This window comes from Prunus persica, chromosome G6, assembly GCF_000346465.2.
Source record: "Prunus persica cultivar Lovell chromosome G6, Prunus_persica_NCBIv2, whole genome shotgun sequence".
NCBI lineage: Eukaryota > Viridiplantae > Streptophyta > Magnoliopsida > Rosales > Rosaceae > Prunus > Prunus persica.
This window is the reverse complement of record NC_034014.1, coordinates 27,409,019-27,430,022: the sequence shown is the minus strand read 5'-3', so window position 1 is coordinate 27,430,022 and position 21,004 is coordinate 27,409,019. Positions and strand designations below refer to the sequence as shown.

Sequence of the window (21,004 nt, the reverse complement as noted above, 5' to 3'; positions counted from 1 at the left end):
ATTGAAGCAAAAGATTAAAAATCTCAAGTCCAAACCAAACGACGAAGATAACGATGACGACATGGCGAAAGAAGAGTAAAGCTCAAAGATGAGCAGTAGAGCTAGGAGTATTTGATCAAGGTTTGTTCGAGGTTCCGAACAATTCGGAAAAAAAAATGAATATAAGCACGATTTTAGAACAAGAAATCTGTGGGGGTCTTTTTGTTCCAGCAACCTGACGAATGGGTTTGGGCTGCTGCGGGAAGAAAATGAGCAGGATTCCCCCAACGCCTGAGTTCAAGAACCAAGCTCCCAAAAGAGTTTTGAAAAGTTTGATGAAACTTTAGAAAACTACTTTCAGGTCTATTTCATTAATAACCAAACAAACACAACCGAATTAATGAATGGCTTGGCTTGAAGAGCTTGTGGCATGGGAGTTGAGCTTTCACAAGTTTAGCAATTTGAGAGAGAGAGAGAGAGAGAGAGAGAGAGAGAGAGAGAAAGCATGAGTTTCTTGCAAAATACAAAGATCAAAATGGGGCAAAAGAAAACTAGGAGGATTTCTATCCTAGGGAAATAAGAAAACAGCAAGAGAAGAAGATTGGGTGGCTTGAGTAAATTTTCAGTTGCTTGACAAAGCTTGGTCAGGCTCAGGATGGTGGGTAGAGGAGGCTCCCTTTTATAGGCACGAAGAACCCTAATTTTGTCTAGCTTTCTTCTTCCCTTTTTCTTTACTTCTTCCACCTTCAATCGTACTTGGTGAAATTTTCCTATCCAAGGCGCATGGGTAATGAGCCCTTTGTGGTTCCAAGGGTTTGACGCAGCTGGACCTCCCCATAAGGGTGATGCGCCACTTGCTTTCCCTCTTGGTTTTCAAAATGGAGCTAACAGAGAAAAAGAAAATGGGTATAGTCTTTTGTCCAGTGGGTACTCTTCTTTCACTCATAGATTTCCTTCGGTCTCTGCCATGGCTTCTTTGTTGACCGTCCTTGGAGTTCTAACAAGGGTGAAACTTGGTGCCCGATTTTCTTATAAGTTGTTGGGCTAGGCTTGTATACACGGCATTGGGTTATTAGCCTATCATTTCCAACGTTTGATAGGTTTTCGTCAAGCTGCTGGAAATGGCCTTATTAATTTTGGCATTCTATTGACGTAGGCTGGTCTAAGTGTTATGGCAGGCTGCTAGGTGTCCTCCTAAGGCATTTGGTCATTTTTCTCCCTTCTCTTATTCTAACCCATGTATTTGGGCCCAAGAAATGGGCTTGAGTTTTGGTGCTCCCAAACAGCCCAAAACTTTCATTCCTTGTTCCCTCAATGGGCCTTGTGAGTGCTTGTACCTATCCACACCACAACCCTCTCAGCAAGCCCCGGGTAATTTTGTGGCTTGGACCCACTTAAGCTTGTGGTATTGTAATAACCCAAAATAAAATATCTAAAAAGAAATAAAATATCTAAAAAGTAAGGATAATATCTTCTAGCAAAAAGACAAGTTTCCCGTCGCATATTTTAATGGGGGAAAATTTGACTTTTTAATCAAGAAAGAATTTGGGAATTCCGCTTATGCCATTGCGTAGAGCGCGGCGAAACGAGTTCGTAGACACGGAGTAGACCCGAATCGGAGCTGTAACGAAGAAGATATGGTCTAAATACCGCAAAAGGCAAAATAGTAATTTGGTCAAAAAGTCAGATTTTTATACCTTCTCTCTCTCCTCTCCCACGTCAGTTTTCTCTCTCTCCTCTCTTCCTCTCCCGTCGCACCCAGCCGTGCGACGCTTCGACTTCTAGGCGACGGCCCGGCCACCACAGGCCGAGCCGATCTACGGCAAGGGTACCGTCGGCTCCGCCTCCCTCTCGCCGTCAAGACCTGACCGACCTCCACCCTTGGGCCGCCCGGAGTTGATCGGAAAACCATGATTTCCGATGGATGTTCATCCGAGTTCACCCGATCTTCCAGCTCGAATTTCTCCTTCGTTTCTCCACCAAATCAATTGAGTAAGGTATGGTTTCTCAGCTATTTTTCGTGTTCTAGCTGATGGATGTATGGGTTTCGATCGATTTTAGCTCTAAAGCGATCAAGTTTCGACTTGAATTCTGGCCGAAACTTCGGCCGCCGAAAACTACTGTTTCTGGTCACTTTTTGGGGTATGTCCAAGAACAAAAGTGACTCCAAATGGGGTGTTTTACCTAGGATAGGAGTTTGGAGTCTTGGTTCCGAGATTTTTTGGCCACCCGAAATCGCTTAAGACACCCAAATCTGATCGCGCGTGCTGGGACGCGTGGGGCGAGGGTAGTGAAGTAATTCTGTGCAGTTTTTTGACCCTCGTGTCGTCACGAGCGCATAGGATTTCGCGGATCTCGATTCGGAGTCCGTTTGAGCCCCGGACGGATTTTCCATATCGCGCGATCCGTGGGTGCAGTGTCGTCAAATCGTCGGATCGCACTGAATTTCGGATATGTCGGTCTACATGATGTCAGGATCGTGTAGGATTCGACGGATTGCAAATCGGAGTCCCGGATACTCGCGAACCCTAGGGCTAGGGTTTGGATTTTAAGCGATAACGCGATTTTGGCTAATCCAACCGTCCGTTTCGGACCAAACTCGCAGAACATGGTTCCTCCTCTGTAAGGAACCTTCAGAGGAGCCCAGATTGGCCATCGGAGATCGTGCACCCACGGGGTCCCGGATCGTCCGATCTGGCAGTTTATCGCTTAGTAAGGCTTCAGGTCTCTTAAGACCGTTCTAACTATCTAAAAAGCTATTGTGGGCATAGGAGTAACTTAAACATTGAGCGCACGTATTTCTAGGAGCCGGGGGCAGGGTATTTAATTTAAATTCTTTTTATTCAGCAGTTTATTGATTTATTATCTATGGATAATCAGGCACCAGAGGTCCGGTCGACCCGCAGCCGGGACCTTCGACGGGTCAAATTAGCTCGGACCATTTGTGAGTGGACTTTCTTTCATGAATGATTTTATATAAATGAGTCACATGAATGATTTATATAAACAAGTTTACTTAAATGATTTTATATTGATTTTATATAAATAAGCTTTTATAAATGAGGTTATTTGAATAAGTTTTATGAACTATTCTTCTCGAGTATGATTTTTACTATTAAGTATTTTAAATTATGTGATGTTTAATTATCGAAGCTCCAGTAATATTAAAGGCAGAGGTTGAGAACTTTACCAGAGGAGGTACAGATACAATTCAGATTTACTGAGATGCAGTGAGTTAGTAGAAATTTTTTTAAAATAATTTATTTTCAAAGAAAACCACCGTGTACCCATTACTTTTGGTGATTACCCAGAGTCGGACCGATGTCTACGGACATCCAGTCTGATTATAGTTTAGTCAGTGCACTTGACTTTGCCTCACGAGTTTCGGGGACGCTCGGACCGTGAGTGCCAGGATTTGCGGCTCGGCAGACTTGGTGTCCCGAGACCTGCCAGGATTGCGGCTCGGCTGACTCTGTGTCCCCGAGACCTGCCAGGATTGCGGATCAGGCTGACTACGGTCCCCTGCATCCTGCCTGAGCGACTCGAGCTGACTTGGTGTCATCGAGGACCTGCCGGCAGATCAGGCTGATCATAGTCCCCTGATTTCGCCAGTTTGCGGCTCGGGTGGACTGCGTGGCGCCCGAGACCTGCCAGGGGAATTGACGGACATGACAGGGGTACAAATAGGTGGTATTTTCAAAGGATTTGAGTTTTCTTTTATTCAAGTATGACTTTCAGTTATTTTATATCAGTTTCTTGATATTCGTGCATTTATATCTTTACATATTGGTTCAGTTATACAAGCACAGTCATCAGTAGGTTTTTACATGCTTATTTGAATACTCTATATTGAAATATAGACAAACCCTCGATTTAGATCTCTTCTTATTTTTTTATGGGGGTTATTATGTTTATAAAATTGTTTTCAAGAACATTATTTTTGTCCACTCACATTTTCAACCTGTTTTTCGCCCCCAGGCCGTAGAAGTACGCGGGATCCACCACCGGGTCATTCATAGCTTCCGCGCCTCGAAGTCAGGTAGAGTGTTGTAGAAAATCCTTACAACCGTGAAAAATTTAGAAAATGCTCTGATATCTAGTTGAAACTGAGAAACTACAGTTGAGATTGATTACTTGAGATATTCTGGCAGTTGGTGTGAATTTATTGATTGTTTAACAGGTGGAAAATTTTGGGATTGGTCAAAATACAGGGGAGACTCTACCGAAATTTCAGCAGAAGTCTAAGGGAAATCTGAAAAGAATTTGAGACGAGAAGGGTAAAAAGGTCTTTTGTGCCCGACATTCGCCAGATGTCGGACACGCACAGGATTCGACTCGGATTCCAAAGCGGAAATTGGGTCGGGTCTTGTCAGGTATAGCTTGGTATTAGAATAGCGATTCTTCGCATGGCTCTGCGTGTTGATTTAGCTTGCTCATGCTTGTATTTTATTGCACTATAATTGGTCATGACCGGGTCAAATAGTGTGAGATTTAGGCGAGCATAATTTTAGAAAGTCGGTGCATTTTGGTCATTTTGTGCATGCTTGCTTGGCGTGACTCATGACTCTCAGCTTATGTAAGCGCGTTCTTCAAGTTTTCTTATGTCCCGATCGAGCCCTTCTCGCGATTTATTTGAGTTGGGCTAAGAATGACCCCGGGCCTAGCCCTTGGATTTTTGGGCCTCAACAAAATTGAAGGTGAAATATTGAAAATTGTAGATCAGAGATGAAGAATATAGTTGGACCTTAGATTGAGCTTCAATGGAAGCTCCTCTTGCTCCAACATTGAGAAAGCACCAGCGAGAAAGGAGAAAAGAATCTGATTTGATTTTTTGGCAGATCTGATTTTTCTCTCTCAAATCCATAGTATAAGGGCAATATAGGTATTTTACACATACAAATAAACTAAAAAATAGCTATTAAATTGAAAAAATTGACAGCTGTCTATTTTTGGGGTTTTTTTTTTTTGGGTGTGTTTATAATTTTTAAATGGTATAGGGTTTCTTTAGGGTGTGTTTATAGTTTTTAAATAGTATAGGGTTTCTTTATAAAAATATGTCTAAGATTGGATATATAACTAAATTTGTAAACCATTTATGGCCCTCTTTCAAAAAATTTAGAAATCAAAATCCTTTCGTGAGAAAACCCTTGTCAGAGCAAAATTAAGAGTACCAATATAAGGATTAGTTAAAATGTGTATCTTTTTGACAATTTTCAATACAGAATCGATGACCTAGAAGTTGATCAAGGGGCAAAAGCAGAGACTCTACTGCCTGATTCAATTTTAGGCTGAAAAACAATTTAGGTATTTGAAGAAGCTTATTCAAAATTAATGCATCACATTCCTAAACATCTGGCTCACCACCTCAACATTGCACCATGAAAGAGATTCTCAAACCGAATCCATGAAGTCCACCCAGGCGACCAAAGTTCACTCAAAACAGAATAAAGGTAGAAAAAGACATACCGCAGATGCTTAATTAGGACGACCGCAGTATCTTTTCTAAGAAGCCTATCAATGAGGCACCCCTGGGCTCATCATTCATTGGATTGAGATAGTTTTAAATTTTACAGTCTACACAATATCAGAAAACAATACCACATAAAACAAAAATGTATGAATGAATTTACAAACTGAAAGAATTCAAACATCAAATAAAAGCTTCAATTTCTTCAGGAAACAATGTGGGACGCATGCGGTTTCCCCAAATTCCCCTAGATGTAATAGGCATTTGTGAACCAAGCAAAACAAGAAGAAGAAATTCTTGAAACTAAATCAAGCCTGGTTTCTGCATCTGCTGTCTAAGAGCCGCCCTAGCATATATTCTTGAAACTAATATGCACTGAACATCTATTATCACATTCTCACACCACATATCAAACTGTCAAAATGCTTCAAAACCATCTATAATCCATCCATAAGGTACACCTACCATCATGAAAGAGAGAACCACAAATTTTTTAAATTTAAAAAAATCCAATCAGCCTTGTCATCGGTATGAAACTTCCACAACCTCTTCAATTCATTTTGACAAAATTCTCAACAATCTCTTCCACACAACAACAACAACAAAATAGTGTAGGAAGATAAAATATCCTTCAATCCTTAGTATTTGGGGAGACATCAATATCCAAGTGGGGATTGCACTCTTTTGAAAAGAAATCATTCTTCTCCATAAAATCTCTCAACATCCCAAAAGTGAAATTCGGGTGCTCTGGGTCGCTGGTCTGAGACCCAATTGGTGAACCCGGAGTTGAGGGTTGCGTGAAACAAAAGTAACAACCTTTATTGCCACCGCCATTAACACCAGCTCCAAACCTCTTACCTGAAGAAAAAGAACTAGAAGACACAGAACAAGAAGATGCAGAAGAAGCCCTCGTCTTGTCTTTTCTGGGTAATTGCTTCTTGGATCTAGTGAAGGGATGCAGGACCACCTGCTTGGCCTTTCCAAAATTTGTTGAGAACCCACTACCCCTAAACCCTCTCTGCTTCTTTGTATGCTCATCACAGCATTTGCATCTACCAGGGGACCCACCACCTTCTTCATCATCATCGTCGTCACCATCATCGCCCACAGAGCCTCCACCACTGCCACCAACGCTTGCTATCTCCTTATCAACCAAAGACATCAATTTTATATAATCAATCTCACTATTTTTACCGCTAAAAGCAAACTCCAAAAAGGACCAATAATATATGGATCATTAAAGTTATGAACTTGATAAAAAAAAGGTTGGACTAAAAGAGGAAATGGAGGTGACCCAGATGAGAATTCGACTTGAATCGTTTTTTCCTGAAAAAGGGACAGAAATTAGAGATTTCAGATGAGGGGAAGCTCGATTTCTCCGCCAATGTTGTAGGAGGCTCAAGGAGTTGCAACTCCTTTGGGTTATAAATTTTCGACCCACGAAACTGTAGACCGAATTTAAATTTTAAACCTTTCCACATAAGAAAAAGAAAAAAATTAAAACTTCCCTTACGTATGATTCTAAATTGACCACTTAATCATAGAGATGAGAGGACACGTGGTGGTTTTTTTATGGTTTAAATGGCCTGGTCCAGTTTTTAGGTTTAGACATTGTGACTAGCTGATTAATTAAGAAAATGACAATCTTCCACGTGTCCTTTTATCCTCTGATACAGGTAGGGACGCACGGTTCTGATCTTCTTAATTGTTTGATGATTCATGAGAACATTTCTCATGTTTGATAACAATTAGGTGCTGTTTATTATGAATTTCGCATCAATCAATATCGAATTCATCCACATTTCTTGGTAAATTAATGATTACATGCTCTTAGCAGAGCCATTAGGAGACTGGCACCACAAACCATGAGATGAGAGAGTAGGAGATTTTTAGGACCATGGAACACCAAGATTGAGAATATGCAGTGGTGGTCTAGTAGATTCACTGTTGGCGTGACTTGTGGATATTGACTTACTTTCCTTACACACCAAGAATTCCTATTATAATTGTAATTGATTTACTTTAATTTCTGATTTCCTACTGCAAATAGATTTAGGAATTTATTATTTACTTGCCTATTTAGGTTTCGTTGTATTATAAATATGACCTCCTACAAGGAGAAGAATACACAGAAAATTCCCACAAACAAATATTCTCTCATAGTTTTCATATTTTAGCATGGTATCAGAGCCAGGTTCGATCTAGGGACCTGTGCTTGTGTTCTTCTTGAAATTTAAGTGTTCTTCTCCCCCCTTGAGAGGGGGGAGGGGGAGTGAAAGGGATATGTTTATTGACCTATCCCAATTACCTTGACATATTTCCATGAAGATGTTGCTTATTTCTTTACTCCGACGACCCCTTCTCTTCAAAGGGAGAGGAGGATTGAAGAGAAGTTGTGTATGAGTGAATTAGCTAAAGTTTATATGGAAGAATTTATTGTTGCCATTGTCTCTACTGCCGTGCTCATGGGGTTTCGGTGTTCTGCCTTACCTATTGCCGTGCTCACAGGATTTTTGTGTTCTGCCTTACCAATTGCTGTGCTCACACAGTTTCTGTGTTCTGCCTTACCTACTGCCGTGCTCACAGGGTTTCTGTGTTCTGCCTTATCTACAGCCGTGCTCACAGGATTTCTGTGTTTTGCTATGTGCCCTATTTTTTAGGGTTTGCTCTTGTGTTTCCGCTGTGAACTTTGTTTTAGTTTGTCACTTGTTTCACTCGTGGTTGACTAAAAGATCTTCTCTACAATTGTTACTTCTCAAGTATGGTGTTCTGTGACTCGCTTGTCAAGTTGAGCGTGCGAAATATCTTTGCCCAACTTGAGGGGAAGTGTTGGCGAGTCCTTATTTAGTTAGAATTTTGGTTCCTTATTTCATTAGAATTTTGGTTACTTACCAATTATATTTTGTCCTATTGTAATAGAGATTATTTTATTTAGTGTTATGGGGGTTGATGATTTTTTCAACCCTCATGGAGGTAGCACCATCGACTCATTCTCTCATTCTCCACCAACCATCGTTGAGTTGAATGCCCAGATGGCTCCGCTCCTACAGATGCAGACTTTGACCCCGAACCCGATCCAGAATCAGGATCCTCTTTTGACGACCCCGACCCCGACCCCGACTATGATGACGACCACCCAGACCCCGACCCCGACTATGACGACGACGACCCCGACCCCGACTCCGAAGACGACCCCGACCCCGACCCCGACTCCGAAGACGACCCCGACCCCGACCCCGACTCCGTAGACGACCCCGACCCCCACTCCGATGATGACCCCAACCTCGAATTTGGCTCTGATTCAGACCCTGATCCCGATTTCAACTCTGACTCCGGCCTCGACTCAGGCTTATATTCCGATCCCAATTCCTACTCAACTGTATCCTATGCATCTTCCGCTGCACAGATTATGACTTCTCGACTAACGACCCCGACATATGGACCAGATTGCGCATTTTGTGAAATCCGAGGATCAATTGGCGGATATTTTGACAAAGGCGATTTCCAGTAAAGCATTCCACAATTCACTAGATCAGTTGGGCATTGGCGACATCTATGCACCAACTGAGGGGGAGTGTTGGCGTGACTTGTGGATATTGACTTACTTTCCTTACACACCAAGAATTCCTATTATAATTGTAATTGATTTACTTTAATTTCTGATTTCCTACTGCAAATAGATTTAGGAATTTATTATTTACTTGCCTATTTAGGTTTCGTTGTATTATAAATATGACCTCCTACAAGGAGAAGAATACACAGAAAATTCCCACAAACAAATATTCTCTCATAGTTTTCATATTTTAGCATTCACATGTTAGCAAAGTAGTTCACTTCAAAAAGAAGCAAGAAGAACAGAAATAATGACGAGTTTGGCACATGTAAGTAAATTGCAAGATTTTCTGGTATAAAGTAAAGGTTTGGTAAGGTATGACAGTTGGACAAATTAAATCAGTGCTTTGATTTTGTATGTCCTCAATAACATGATGTATTATCAGGCTGGAAGATTGGCATAAATTTTTTGTGTGGTTTCTGAAATCTCTTCTAATAAACAATTTGGAATGGAATCAAATGATATGGTTTTGAACTTGCTGATCACCAATGTGTTCCCTACCACCATGATTTGCTTTCCTCAAGTCTTTATCACTATTATTTCCAAGGGGTCACATCTGGTTCTTTGTGTTTCAGTTTCATAATTCTGCAGATGACTTTTGTAGACATAAGGCATTAGCTTTCCAGGAACAGAGTGTCATCCATGAAATTTGTAGCAGACATGTCTTTCCTTGTTCAAGATATGCATACAACTTCAAAACTAGAAAACGGATTTCATGATGTATTCAATAGAATAAAGGTTTGGTTGGTTTTATAAAGGTTAACGAACAAAAGCTGATCATTATGGTTGAACCATCGCTGTAAAGGAGCAAAGGTTGTGGCTTTTGGTCCCTCCTCTTTCCATTTTCTAGCCAACTAATACAACCCTAACCCACTTTCCTCAACCTTTCCTCTTCTCTCTCTCTCTCTCTCTCTCTCTCTCTCTCTCTCTCTTTATATATATATATATATATATAGGCAAGGAGAAGAGCATTACTAGTGTGATCATGACCACTTTCTGCTAAAGACCTAGTTTGTCCGAGAAGAACTCGACTTGAAAGCAGATGAGGAGGGCATACCGAAAAATGTGGCGGGTGGTGCCTTGCATGAGCAGAAAGAATTTCCGGACTGACTCCTGGAAAGACATAGAGGAAATACTCAAGAGTAAGCTAGCAACTATCAAGGAGGAGCCAGAGACATGTGAGGAAAGCCTTACACCGCCACCAAGACTATGGCGCTTGGCAAAGAAGGGACAGAAGATGGGATCAAAGGACATTAGAAGGCACTTTCTCATGCCAAACTTCAGCCTCAAAGACTCTTATTTGCTATTCATGACTGGCTTTGCATCTAAAAGGTAGCTTTGGTAGGGAAATGCTGATTTTGTTGTGCATTAGGCTATCTCCATCAGGAAAACCACCTAAACGTTTGCTTGTAATAACTACAAGGAAGGGATCACATAAGGGGCCCGGCCAATTGGTTGCCTTGCCTGTGTTCAACTTCTTTAACATTGTGTATAGTCTGTTCCTGTCATAATCAAATGCCACCTTGCCTTTACATTTAATTGTCATATTGGCACCTTTCTTTTTTCTTTCTATTTTTTTTTAAAAATTGTGTAATTCTTATGCAAATATGTGTTGGCTTGAATATCATTATCATCATCATCGTCCTTGCCTTTACCCCAACCTTATGGTCGGCCGTATGAATTATCTTCTTGGATTCTCTATGCCGGAAAATAATAATCTCAGCTGTAGCAAATCTTAACTAATTCCTTCACAGTAATTGATCAATTAGAATTACCATGTCTAGTCCACTAAGTATATAAAAATTCCTCCATATCTGTTTCCCTTATATTAAAATGGTGAATGGATAAATTATGAGAATCTAATGGAGTCATTTGTAGGACAACTATTCAATATACTCCATTTGCTTCATGAACTGTAAATTCTGTCTACTTAATTGGACCATAAAAACTAGTTCTGAGTGAAAGCAAATAAGAAAAGCAATTATATGATTTGAGACAGAGAAATGTACAATAACAATCAAAGTATCATGCTATTTGATACAGTTCCTAATTGGTGGTACAATATTGGGACTGCATTTGATGCTGCAGCCCCTGACAGATGAATGAGACAGAACTGGAAGCCCCCATTGAGTAGAGAAGATAATACTGGGATATGCTCCATCAGCTTTCATTCTGTTCACAATGTCACTGCATATCCTTGCAAACCTGCTATGCCATACAACTGCAGAAAAAATCTTCAAAGTAAGCTTCCGGGAGCGCGATAACCGCAGACCCTTCAGTCTTCCATTCATTTTCTTCACCCAATGCCTTCCAGGCCTTCCCACCTTTTCATTCCTTTTGGTTAGCTTCTCATATTGACATCCCAACCTTCCCCCAACAATGTCCTGGAAACCCATCTGCTGCACTGAGGACCAAGAAGATAGGAGAAGCAGAAAGGAGGTGAGATTGTAGGACTTTTGGTATTGCTGTGTGTTACAAATATATAAAGGGGAAGAACTAGTGGGGGCTAAATGGAGGGCAATGTATGAAGATTCTGGTTTTAATGTTCATTCAAACACCTAATAGTAACAGAAAGAGACTGATATTACTTACATTGTAACTTTAAGATTCCCTATGACACATGGCTGCCTTCATATTTTAGCCCAATATACTCTGCACTGAGAAAGAGAGATAGATACATTGATATAATGCCTTGTATATCTGCTTTTTAACACATGGCTACCACCACATACATAACCACCTCTGTGATTGTAAGCTGCTCTCTTGCTCTCTTGAGTTTATTAAAATGAGATGGAGGAATTGTTATATGATTAGAGGAATATTACAGGCATGTGCAATGATTGATGTCCATGTTAGGGTTGAAAATCAGAGCCAATCATTTGCTAAAGAAAGTGAAGTTTGCAGTTGTGATCTTTAGCCAAAAGATGATTTACTTGATTCTTTATTAATCTGATACTAATGAGTCCATAATCAAGTCAAGATTATGATCTGTTGGTCTAATTTGTCCTTCATTGAAGAAAATAGTGGTTGGGCATTGGCAATTGTTTAATTAAGGTGTCATGTTGGTTTTTTGTGCACCCTATTTTGGTCTGACTAAGAAAAGCTGCACCATATTGGTTGGGCCTTCATCAGTTCTGTGGGATCAAATTTGAAAGGCCACAGTAGTTGACCTAATTGAAGGGAAGAAGCCCAAGAACTAAATTATCTGAAATTTTCAAAATATAGTCCAAAAGAAGGCCTAGAAATAGAGCACTAATGGAAAGGTATTAAGTTTTGTCTCACCGCAAAGGACCCACTAGTATAATGGTTTAGAATATTTTACTTTTTTAGACAAGATTCTGGATTTAAGTCTAGTATTTGTGTAGTGTGTGTGAATTTAGTACGCTATTCTCAATAAAAAAAAGTCCTAAACAATTTATAAATAAAATAAAAAAAAGAGTTATGTGTCACCGTCTAATCAGGATGCATAAAAAAACCCTCCCTCTCAACTATTAGTTCTGTAAAGTTTAGCATACCAAACAATTAGCCACTTGGTGTCTCTCATGATACCAATTGTTAACTGACTTCTGGTCTCTCTCATATCATGCCGTCAACTGCCAAACCTAAACTGTCTTCATCCAAAATTGAAAGCTTTCTATCATGTTTTAGCTTTAAGGTTGTACGAAAAAGGGAATTCGACTTAGAATCTCTTTTAATATTAAGAAGAAAAATATCACTAAATTATGCGCTTGTTGATATATGTTGATAGGCTAAATAAGCTCGTATTGTAATCTTCAACCTTATGGCATATACTCTGGAGCCAAACCCAATTGTTAATTTATATATATATATATATATTTTCAGTCAGAAAAACCCAATTGTTAATTTTTATATATATATATATATATATATTTTTTTTTTTTGTTGTTGTTGCAGAGATTAAGGAAACACATCTGTCTCTACCCTCAAGATTAATTGACAAGTTAAATATCCTCCCCTATGAATTAATATTGGGAACATAACTAGAGGAATATTAGTACTGCTGGAAGAAGGAAATGTAGGTGCCTCATCATGGCTCATGCCATCTTAAAAATTATGACTTTGCTTCTGTCTACATTATCCAGCTAGATAATTAAGCTTCCTGTTGCAGTCTGCAGAACCTTCTTGTCAGATCTATTTAGAGTCAAACGAATATATAAAGAGCTTTCCACATCTCATTTTGCTTAGCAAGTATGTTACCGTTGCCATGCAGTCACTTTATAAATCTGGTTGACTTCGTCTCCAAAGATTAATATATGTTCTATATGTTCTAAGAAACCCTATTTTTCCTGATGATGAGCGAACACGTACAAGAAAGCGATAAACTTTTTTCCGTAATTCTTAGACAATTATATAAATAACTAATTAAAAAAAATATTAAGTTAGATTAGTAGATTAAAGTAGCCCTCTTACGCAAGTTTTTTTCTTTTTTCCACTGAGTGAATTGTCAACTGAGCACATTCATCTTGATGATGAGTTGTCTTGTCCATGAAAACAATGTTGTATTAATTCCATTAATTTTTTTTATCTCCTTTTCTCAAAAATAATTATATCCCTCCTAAAAATTGCATCCTAACTCAACTTGTTAATGGGATCTGTCTTTATCAGCATCTGAAATGAAAGATTCTGCAAACCCAGCCAACCCATAAAGATGAAAGATGAGCACTTCGTAGAAAAAAACCCTTTTATGCATCTGTCATGCTGCTGCGGAATGTAGAAAAATATTGATTAATCTAGCCCATTCATTTTATTAATTCATATATTCCACCAATATCTGACGTTGATTTGCAATGAAGCCATGCCGTGATAATATATTTATATAAAGTGCAGAGCATGCTCAACCATGCCACTTTCTTCTGCCAGTAATAAAAAATGTACTAAAAAGATTAGATCTTTATGCGTAATCTTGGCAGTAGAACACTTTTTTGTCAAGAATATCATGATTAAGAAAAAGGGTTAACTCAGATGAGCTGGAATTTAATAAGATAAGCAGTCTAGCTTATAGAACACTTAAAGCTGAGTCACATAGTCTGGTTGGCTCTTGTTAATTTATCCTGCATAAAATTAGTGACGGAAATACCAATCAACCTCAACCTCACTTTGCCCTAATAATCTGAATGTGTAGCAAGCAACAGTGGAGATGGCAATACCAGTGGATCACTAGGAAAAAAGGGTTTTCACCAAAAAAGCAAAAGACAAAGGGGCAAAGTGTAAACAGAATATGAAGGGTAAAAGCTATTGCCTTTGTGATCAATTTCAACAGGACTTTAAACAGTCTAAGGAGCAGCATGCAATGCAAGGTGCAAAAGTCACAGTTCCCCAACAATGACTTTTTTGCTTCATCTTTCATTCAAACTTGGATCCTTGAGCTGCTGCTTGACCTTTTTGGGTTTTGCCCTCCCTTGAGAGTTCAAACTTTCAACTTGATTGAGTTGCACAAATTTTTGTTCCCATTTGCCTCTTTGCTAAGGCCAACAGCTGCCTTATTCCAAGCCAAAAATGGACCTCAAACTTTGTGTAACCCAGAAACCAAACCCTTAGAAGATGGTATCCATTCCATTCTACTTTGAGATTCTCAATCTCATCATACATAAACTAAGATTTTATTATTTTGGGATTCTCACACCAATTATATATAAATTACCCAAAATTACTAAAAAAACTAACCATTTTTCTAAATTCCTCCTACCCCCACCCTTAAAATAGAAATAAAAAAGAGCATGACATTAACAACTAGCATCACCAAATAAATAGAATGGAAATCATCATGTATATAACTGGTTACCTCGTGGGAACAACACCAAATTTTGGCACTTTTTTCTTCTAAAATAAAGAAAACCAAAAAAAGGAAAAAAAAGGAAAAAAAAAAAGAAATTACAAGAGTACCAGTACTTCTTCTACCAGAAACAGTAGGAGTTATTGCATTTGCGGGTATGGTGGTAATTGTTCAGGAGACGGCAGAGTCTTCTTCTCCGGTAGGCAAGTCCATATCTGAGTCTAAAGCAGACCAACTTCCTAAGCTTCCGAGCTGAACGCAGCCTCAGCCATATGACCTTCTTGGCTTTGCAAAAAGACCCTTTGATCCTCTCTGTCAGGCTCTTCTTCCTGCTGAACTGATAGCTTCTAAGAAAAAGCTGCCTCTTCTCCATCATCGTGTAGTTGTTGCTGCTCAGCTCCATGTAGCTGTTGTAATAGCACCCACTGCCGCTGCTGCTGCTATTCAATGAGTTACTTCTACTGATTGATGGGTTTGGGCCCACATGGTGAATGCTCTGTCCCCACAGGCCGGCCATTGAAGAACTTAGCCAGAGGGAGAAACAGAGAAAACAGAGAGACAGAGACAGAAACACAGAGAGAGAGGACTTAGTTGTCTTTTCTTTTGGGTGTGTGAGAGGAGTTATGAGATGGAGGTTGAAGAGGAGGGTGGGGTGTTTAAAGAGAAATATAAAGGGATGGTTGGTTTGAGAGTCTGGAAGTGTATAAATTCTACGAACCTGTGTTGGTTAAGTCATAAGTTGGGCAAGCGAGCAGTGGGCCGCCACAGGAGCTGGCTAGCCAGGACTGCTTGGCTTGCTTGCTGCCTCATTGCTTTTTCTTCTCTTCTAAATTAGCATCCCTCTCTCTGTCTCTCTCCAATCCTATATAGTAATTTTTTTACTTTAACACGTGGTTAGTCGGATATGCTCATGGTCTTTTTAGATGGACGGTCACGTGCCTTTTGTGTTTTGGCTTTCCCTTTTTCTTCTTGGACTTTCTTTCTTTCCTTCACTCTTGCTATTGCATGAGAGAAATGGGATGGTTAGGTTCTATGATGCTATGATGCCATCATCCTTCAACTTTTTTGTTTTTACCAACTTGATCATCTTTTCAGGTTATTCTAATCAGCACTCGGTATATGAGAAAAGACTTCTCTCACTAGTTCTATACAACATTGTGTTTATCTTTCTCATCACGTTGTAATTACACACAATTATGAGAGAAATAAATACATTATTATATACAACCGATTACACTTAATTATATATATTTTTTAGGAAAACAACCCTATAATAGCCTAACAAGTGGATTCTACATAGCTAGGTTTCACTTCATTAGGAGTGTTTATGTAGATGATAGGACTAGTTTATGCAATTTGAGCATTAATCCCCAACTAAGTTGAGTTCTAACTTCAATACTTTAAAAAATGCCATTATAAAACTAGGTTTGAGTTGTTTGAAGAAGCAGCAACAGAGTAAGACAGATAAGCCAAGGCTGCTGGGTGACTTGCGTGAGATGAGAAAATTGTCCAACGATTATTATAAAAGGTCAACACCAAATAGAGAGAATAGATTAACTCCCCAGTAGTTAATAAAAAGTTGGTCAATACCAATTATAGAAGAGATCAATGCATGTAAGTCTTAACCAACCCATACATTTTGCATGTTCTACCTTTACAAGTTTACTATTTATGAATTATAAGTAGGTCATGCAATTTATATAGTCGCTCTTTCAACTCCCGTGCTCATGACAACATCTCAAGTTTCAAACCAGATGCACCAAGAGTCATGGGAGGACTTAGCGTCCAAGGCTCTTTAAGAAATTTCTGCTCCTCCTCAGCAAACTAAACAAAATTCTAAGCTAATTCAGCAAACACAAAAATTAATAGTCAATCATATCCAGAAGACTATCGCTTTCGTTCGTGACGAAAAACCTGATAGTCATGGTTGCCAGACTAGCATTTTAGCACTGTCAGTCTGCATCATCCTTGCCTAATCAAATATAAGAATCAGAACCTCAATCAATCATTTCAATAACAAATGATAGTCAAACCTACAGCATCACATAATAGAAGTACATCAAAACATCTTTGATTGCACTGCCATGCAACTGGTAAAATCATTATTGGTAACTACAGTAAAAACTGCTCTCTCATCTCCTTGATTGTTTGGCAAGAAAAAAGAAAAGGAACAACAAGACGAACCATGTACCAAGGCCCAACTCAGAAAAAAAATTTCGATATCAAGTCTATGAAATCCAATAAGCAACAGAACTCTTCATTGGGCAACCTAAAAAGGAGGGAAAAAAAAAAACAAAATCAATTTCATGTTTCCTATTGTGATCTAGCAAGTATGACAATTAGATTTTCTGTATCTACAATGCACACTGAACTAACAAGCCATTGAAAACAATTTCAGTGGGAAGCCTGATGTTTGTGATGACAGAGCATCAAACTGAAGAGAGGTAGATGGAGTATACCAACACCAATATCACCACACAATTAAGCAAATGAAGCTTCACCGAAACCCCATAACCCTTTTAATACTTCTTTCCTGGTATGAACATTCTTCATAACTGCCTACCACAGTCTGTTCTTGTCACCTAGTACCACCTCCATTTGCTGAAGGAACCTTTGCGGGGTAGCTGGTCAAGTCCAAGTCAATAAGTGACATGTCATATGGCACTGATGAAGCATTTGAGGTATCAACAAGCAGGGAAGACTTCATTGCATCTGAATTTGCAGAATCAGGGACTGGGCCAGAGTTATTGGGAGTGCTTGAACTAGAAGATGAGAGACTGGAAAGCTGTATGTCATCTATCTTGTTCCCAAACATGTGCTTGTTCCTTCTGACAGCATCCATCTCTGGGCCAGTCGGCACAAAGGTGCGTGACCGATACTTCCTCTTTCCCTCATCACCCTCACTATGGTTGTAGAGTACATAATCATGATAGGTAGGGGCAAACTGCGCAGTTATATATACTCATCAGAAAGGTTGAGCCCAGTTAAAAGAGAAAGATAACCATCTATGCTAGGCCATGGCAGAAATAACAATTTGAAAGGCTCACCTGGTGGACTGTATCATGGTAAAAGTCATTCAATTTTAAGGCATGTGCAAGGCTTCCAGTCAGACCTCGAGGCTCGCCAATATTTGCACCAGCATACTCCTTGTAGGGAAATGCATATAGATGACCAACAGCAGCAATTAGCATCTCAACACATATTATGAAATTTTGATATTGAGCAGCATCCTCTGCATTCTTTATTAATCCAGATTTGGCAGCAAGGAAAACCAACACACCCTAAAAGGTAGACAATAAGAGTCAGAAACGTACTGAATAAGTTTGCAATATGGGCCTCCCTATCAACAGGAAAAAAACACATTCTACATCTTTTGCTCTTAATGCATAAGCATGCGATCCCACAACTAAGTACAATTTGCTAACACACAAGACACCAAACAAAGTTTGCATCTTTAAAAATTTTGCCACTAATAAAGTGAGACATGTTTACCTGCCAATAAGTGAGGAAAACAACAGATTTGATTATAATAAACTTTGGAACTGGATTGAATGGCTGAAGCAGATCTCTGCAAGCCACATAAAACAATGCCAAAGCATAAAGAGCCATCGTGTATGAGATTGTATAGATAATAGTGAGATACAGGTACGACTGATTTGGACTGAAATTTCCATCTGCATATTTCCCTTTTGCATAAAGTATGAGTGTAACGGCAACTAATATGGGCTTCAGTATAACAAACTGCAAACAGCCTTGCTTGCACCTACGTATAAAGCGCCTGCATTAACAGTTTTAAGTGTATGAGTTCATCAAACAATCCTCTCATAAATACAACATTATGACATATTGTTATATAAGAAACCTCCATATTTTCCACAGATCTCCTTAGATATGCAGTGCTCTGCCTATTATGTAGAGATTTTGATTTTATATGTGTAAATAAAAACAAGGGTATTTACAAGTAATACATGAAAGACCAGGAGCATTGCTAACATTTAAAAATAGTACACAGATATTTTAACTAGAGGGAAAAAAAAAATCCCACATAATAATAGAATTCTGTGATTTTTCTTGCACCAGAAATGCCTGGCTTGCAGATATTGGCAAATTTAGCATAGATTGTGAACTCACCCATCAAGAGGTATGGGAGGGAGGCAACATGTCATCAGAACCCACGAAGGCTTTAGAATCCTACCACTTAAACTTAGGACAACGGATCCTGGGCCACCAACCCATGCCAAGCACAGCGACAGAAAATTATAAATGACCCACGCTTCATAACTGAAACAGAAAGAAAATAGCAATAGCATGAGGATAAAAGATACAGCTTGTAATTGCCTACATTTATTCAGAGAAACAGATACTTAAGCCCCAGCTTGTAATAAACAGGTTAGAGAGAGAGAGAAGTAGCAAATGGGAGGGGGAAATTTGCCCTTGGGTTCACAAAACCCTCTCCACAAGAGGTCACCCTCATAGCCAGACGTTAAGGGCAAAATGGTGAAATACTCCTCACCTTATTTTCTCCCCGTTTTACATTCTTATTTAAACAAGGGAAACAAGGGCAGAGAAGGAACATATTATTAGTAATTACATGTACAGTGGGAGCTTCATACAAATGAAAGAAATACTTACACTTCCCTGATGGAATTAAAGTAGATTGAGCTCCCAGGTAAAACAAGGGATAAGAAAGACATCAATGCATATATCTGTCAAGGAAAATAAAGTTCACATTGGTTACATAAGTAAAAAATCAACAGAAACAAGCATTTCCAGGTGTGACCTCTAAAATATCTCAAAACCAAGACAATAAAGGAAACCAAAAAAAAAAAAAAAAAAAAAACACAGAAAACTGCTGTTCTCCTCAATTTTTGATGGGGAAGTGGTGGAAACAACAGGAACTACAAGGTCCTGGAGCACTCTATTGCAACACACCCTCGTCTTGTTCATTTATCCCTTCAATTTGCTGGAAATTTTCTTAAAAGGCTCATGCATAAACAATCTATACATAGCATATGCAAGCAGCAATCCTCAAGAGAAAACAACACAAGGAAATTGAAAACAGCACCAGAAGATAATCATCACTCCATGATTAACATTGACAAGCCAACAACTCAGTAAATGACAAAGCAGAAATTCATTCAGTTGACTTCACACAAAAGTCGAATGAAATAATGTAACCGCAGCTCTAAAAAGCTATGCAACGAAACTGATAAGAAAATTTGGGTATGATAAAATCCAAATGATACAAATTATTAACATTTCAAGGTGGGGTTTTCTTCGAATTAAATACTCACTGGGACCATAAAGATAATGCGGACAATGTATCTCTGATAAGTAGGTTCTGTGTAATTCATGAGGTGCCTGTAGATGTGCGAAATGGCCAAAGCTATGGCTCCAACAGTGCAGAAAAAAGCGACAATGCTCAGGTAGATTGGGACCGATGCCGCCATTTTGAAAACCTCTAATCAAACCAAGCCCCTTTGAGCTAGTCAATGATCAAAACCTGAGCAGAAGTGTTTATCAATATCTCTACGCAATATTTCGCTTGTTAGAAGTCGAAGAATTCCATCAAAGTGAGGGAAGGGTGGGGAATTCGTAAACCCTAACCCTCACACTCTATTTGAATTGCTTGAAATGCCTGCAACCGTTGAAAATAAATTCATCAAAAAAGAAAAATAAAAGTGGAATCGAGAACGGGTGAACATCTCCGTTTAATTGGCTGCCGAAAAAAAAAAGGGTTTTGACTGAATTTAATTGGGAAGACAAATTGAAGGCGAAAGCTGGAAGGCAACTTTACCTTTGAAGCGTTTGAAGAACTAAACATTAGATAGTCAAGGCGTGAAGGTCAATTTGAAGATCTGCGAATGAGATGTGAAACCGTCGCCTGCGATAAGATCAAAGGAAGAAGAAGGAGGAGGAGGAGGAGGAAGAAGCAAAGGCCTCGCAGGAAATGCTTTACTGGCTGGAACCCTTCCAGTCCCGCTGTACAACTAATCAACAAAATACACCATGAAAATTATGAAAATAGCTCCAACCTTTTTTAAAATTTTTTATTTTAACGTTACCTAATAATGCCCCCTATTTAATTAATTAAATATATATTAATTTTCCCTTAAACATAAATAGTGTGAGTCAGTCCAGAGTTTGGCTG

At 39.2% G+C, this 21,004-nt stretch overlaps 3 protein-coding genes and 1 long non-coding RNA gene across 4 annotated transcripts; 1 reads left to right on the top strand and 3 right to left on the bottom strand.

The window, feature by feature from the left end:
* Positions 1,672–4,938, top strand: LOC109949888. Its single transcript, XR_002272199.1, has 4 exons — positions 1,672–1,976; positions 2,860–2,923; positions 3,958–4,018; positions 4,160–4,938. It is a non-coding gene; the product is annotated as an uncharacterized LOC109949888 (long non-coding RNA).
* Positions 5,476–6,964, bottom strand: LOC18774538. The gene has a single exon (XM_007205937.2). The coding sequence runs from the start codon at positions 6,606–6,608 to the stop codon at positions 6,078–6,080; it is 531 nt and encodes a 176-aa protein (XP_007205999.1). The 5' UTR covers positions 6,609–6,964; the 3' UTR covers positions 5,476–6,077.
* LOC18774364 lies at positions 14,825–15,555 on the bottom strand. The gene has a single exon (XM_007206707.2). The coding sequence runs from the start codon at positions 15,368–15,370 to the stop codon at positions 14,975–14,977; it is 396 nt and encodes a 131-aa protein (XP_007206769.2). The 5' UTR covers positions 15,371–15,555; the 3' UTR covers positions 14,825–14,974.
* On the bottom strand, positions 16,835–20,881 carry LOC18775234 (transmembrane protein 184A). Its single transcript, XM_007207411.2, has 7 exons — positions 20,651–20,881; positions 20,148–20,491; positions 19,486–19,559; positions 18,985–19,134; positions 18,346–18,631; positions 17,901–18,134; positions 16,835–17,797 (listed from the first exon to the last, which is right to left on the bottom strand). The coding sequence occupies exons 2-7, from the start codon at positions 20,301–20,303 to the stop codon at positions 17,432–17,434; spliced, it is 1,266 nt and encodes a 421-aa protein (XP_007207473.1). The 5' UTR covers positions 20,304–20,491; positions 20,651–20,881; the 3' UTR covers positions 16,835–17,431.

Bases quoted from the DNA above. Each gene is read 5' to 3' on its own strand.
- LOC18774538 (XM_007205937.2), bottom strand. From the start codon at position 6,608: ATGTCTTTGGTTGATAAGGAGATAGCAAGCGTTGGTGGCAGTGGTGGA.
- LOC18774364 (XM_007206707.2), bottom strand. From the start codon at position 15,370: ATGGCCGGCCTGTGGGGACAGAGCATTCACCATGTGGGCCCAAACCCA.
- LOC18775234 (XM_007207411.2), bottom strand. From the start codon at position 20,303: ATGGCGGCATCGGTCCCAATCTACCTGAGCATTGTCGCTTTTTTCTGC. The intron at 19,560-20,147 runs GTGAGTATTTAA...TTTCCTTGACAG, and splicing joins GCATTATCTTTATGGTCCCA to ATATATGCATTGATGTCTTT. The intron at 19,135-19,485 runs GTAAGTATTTCT...TTTCTGTTTCAG, and splicing joins TTTAATTCCATCAGGGAAGT to TTATGAAGCGTGGGTCATTT.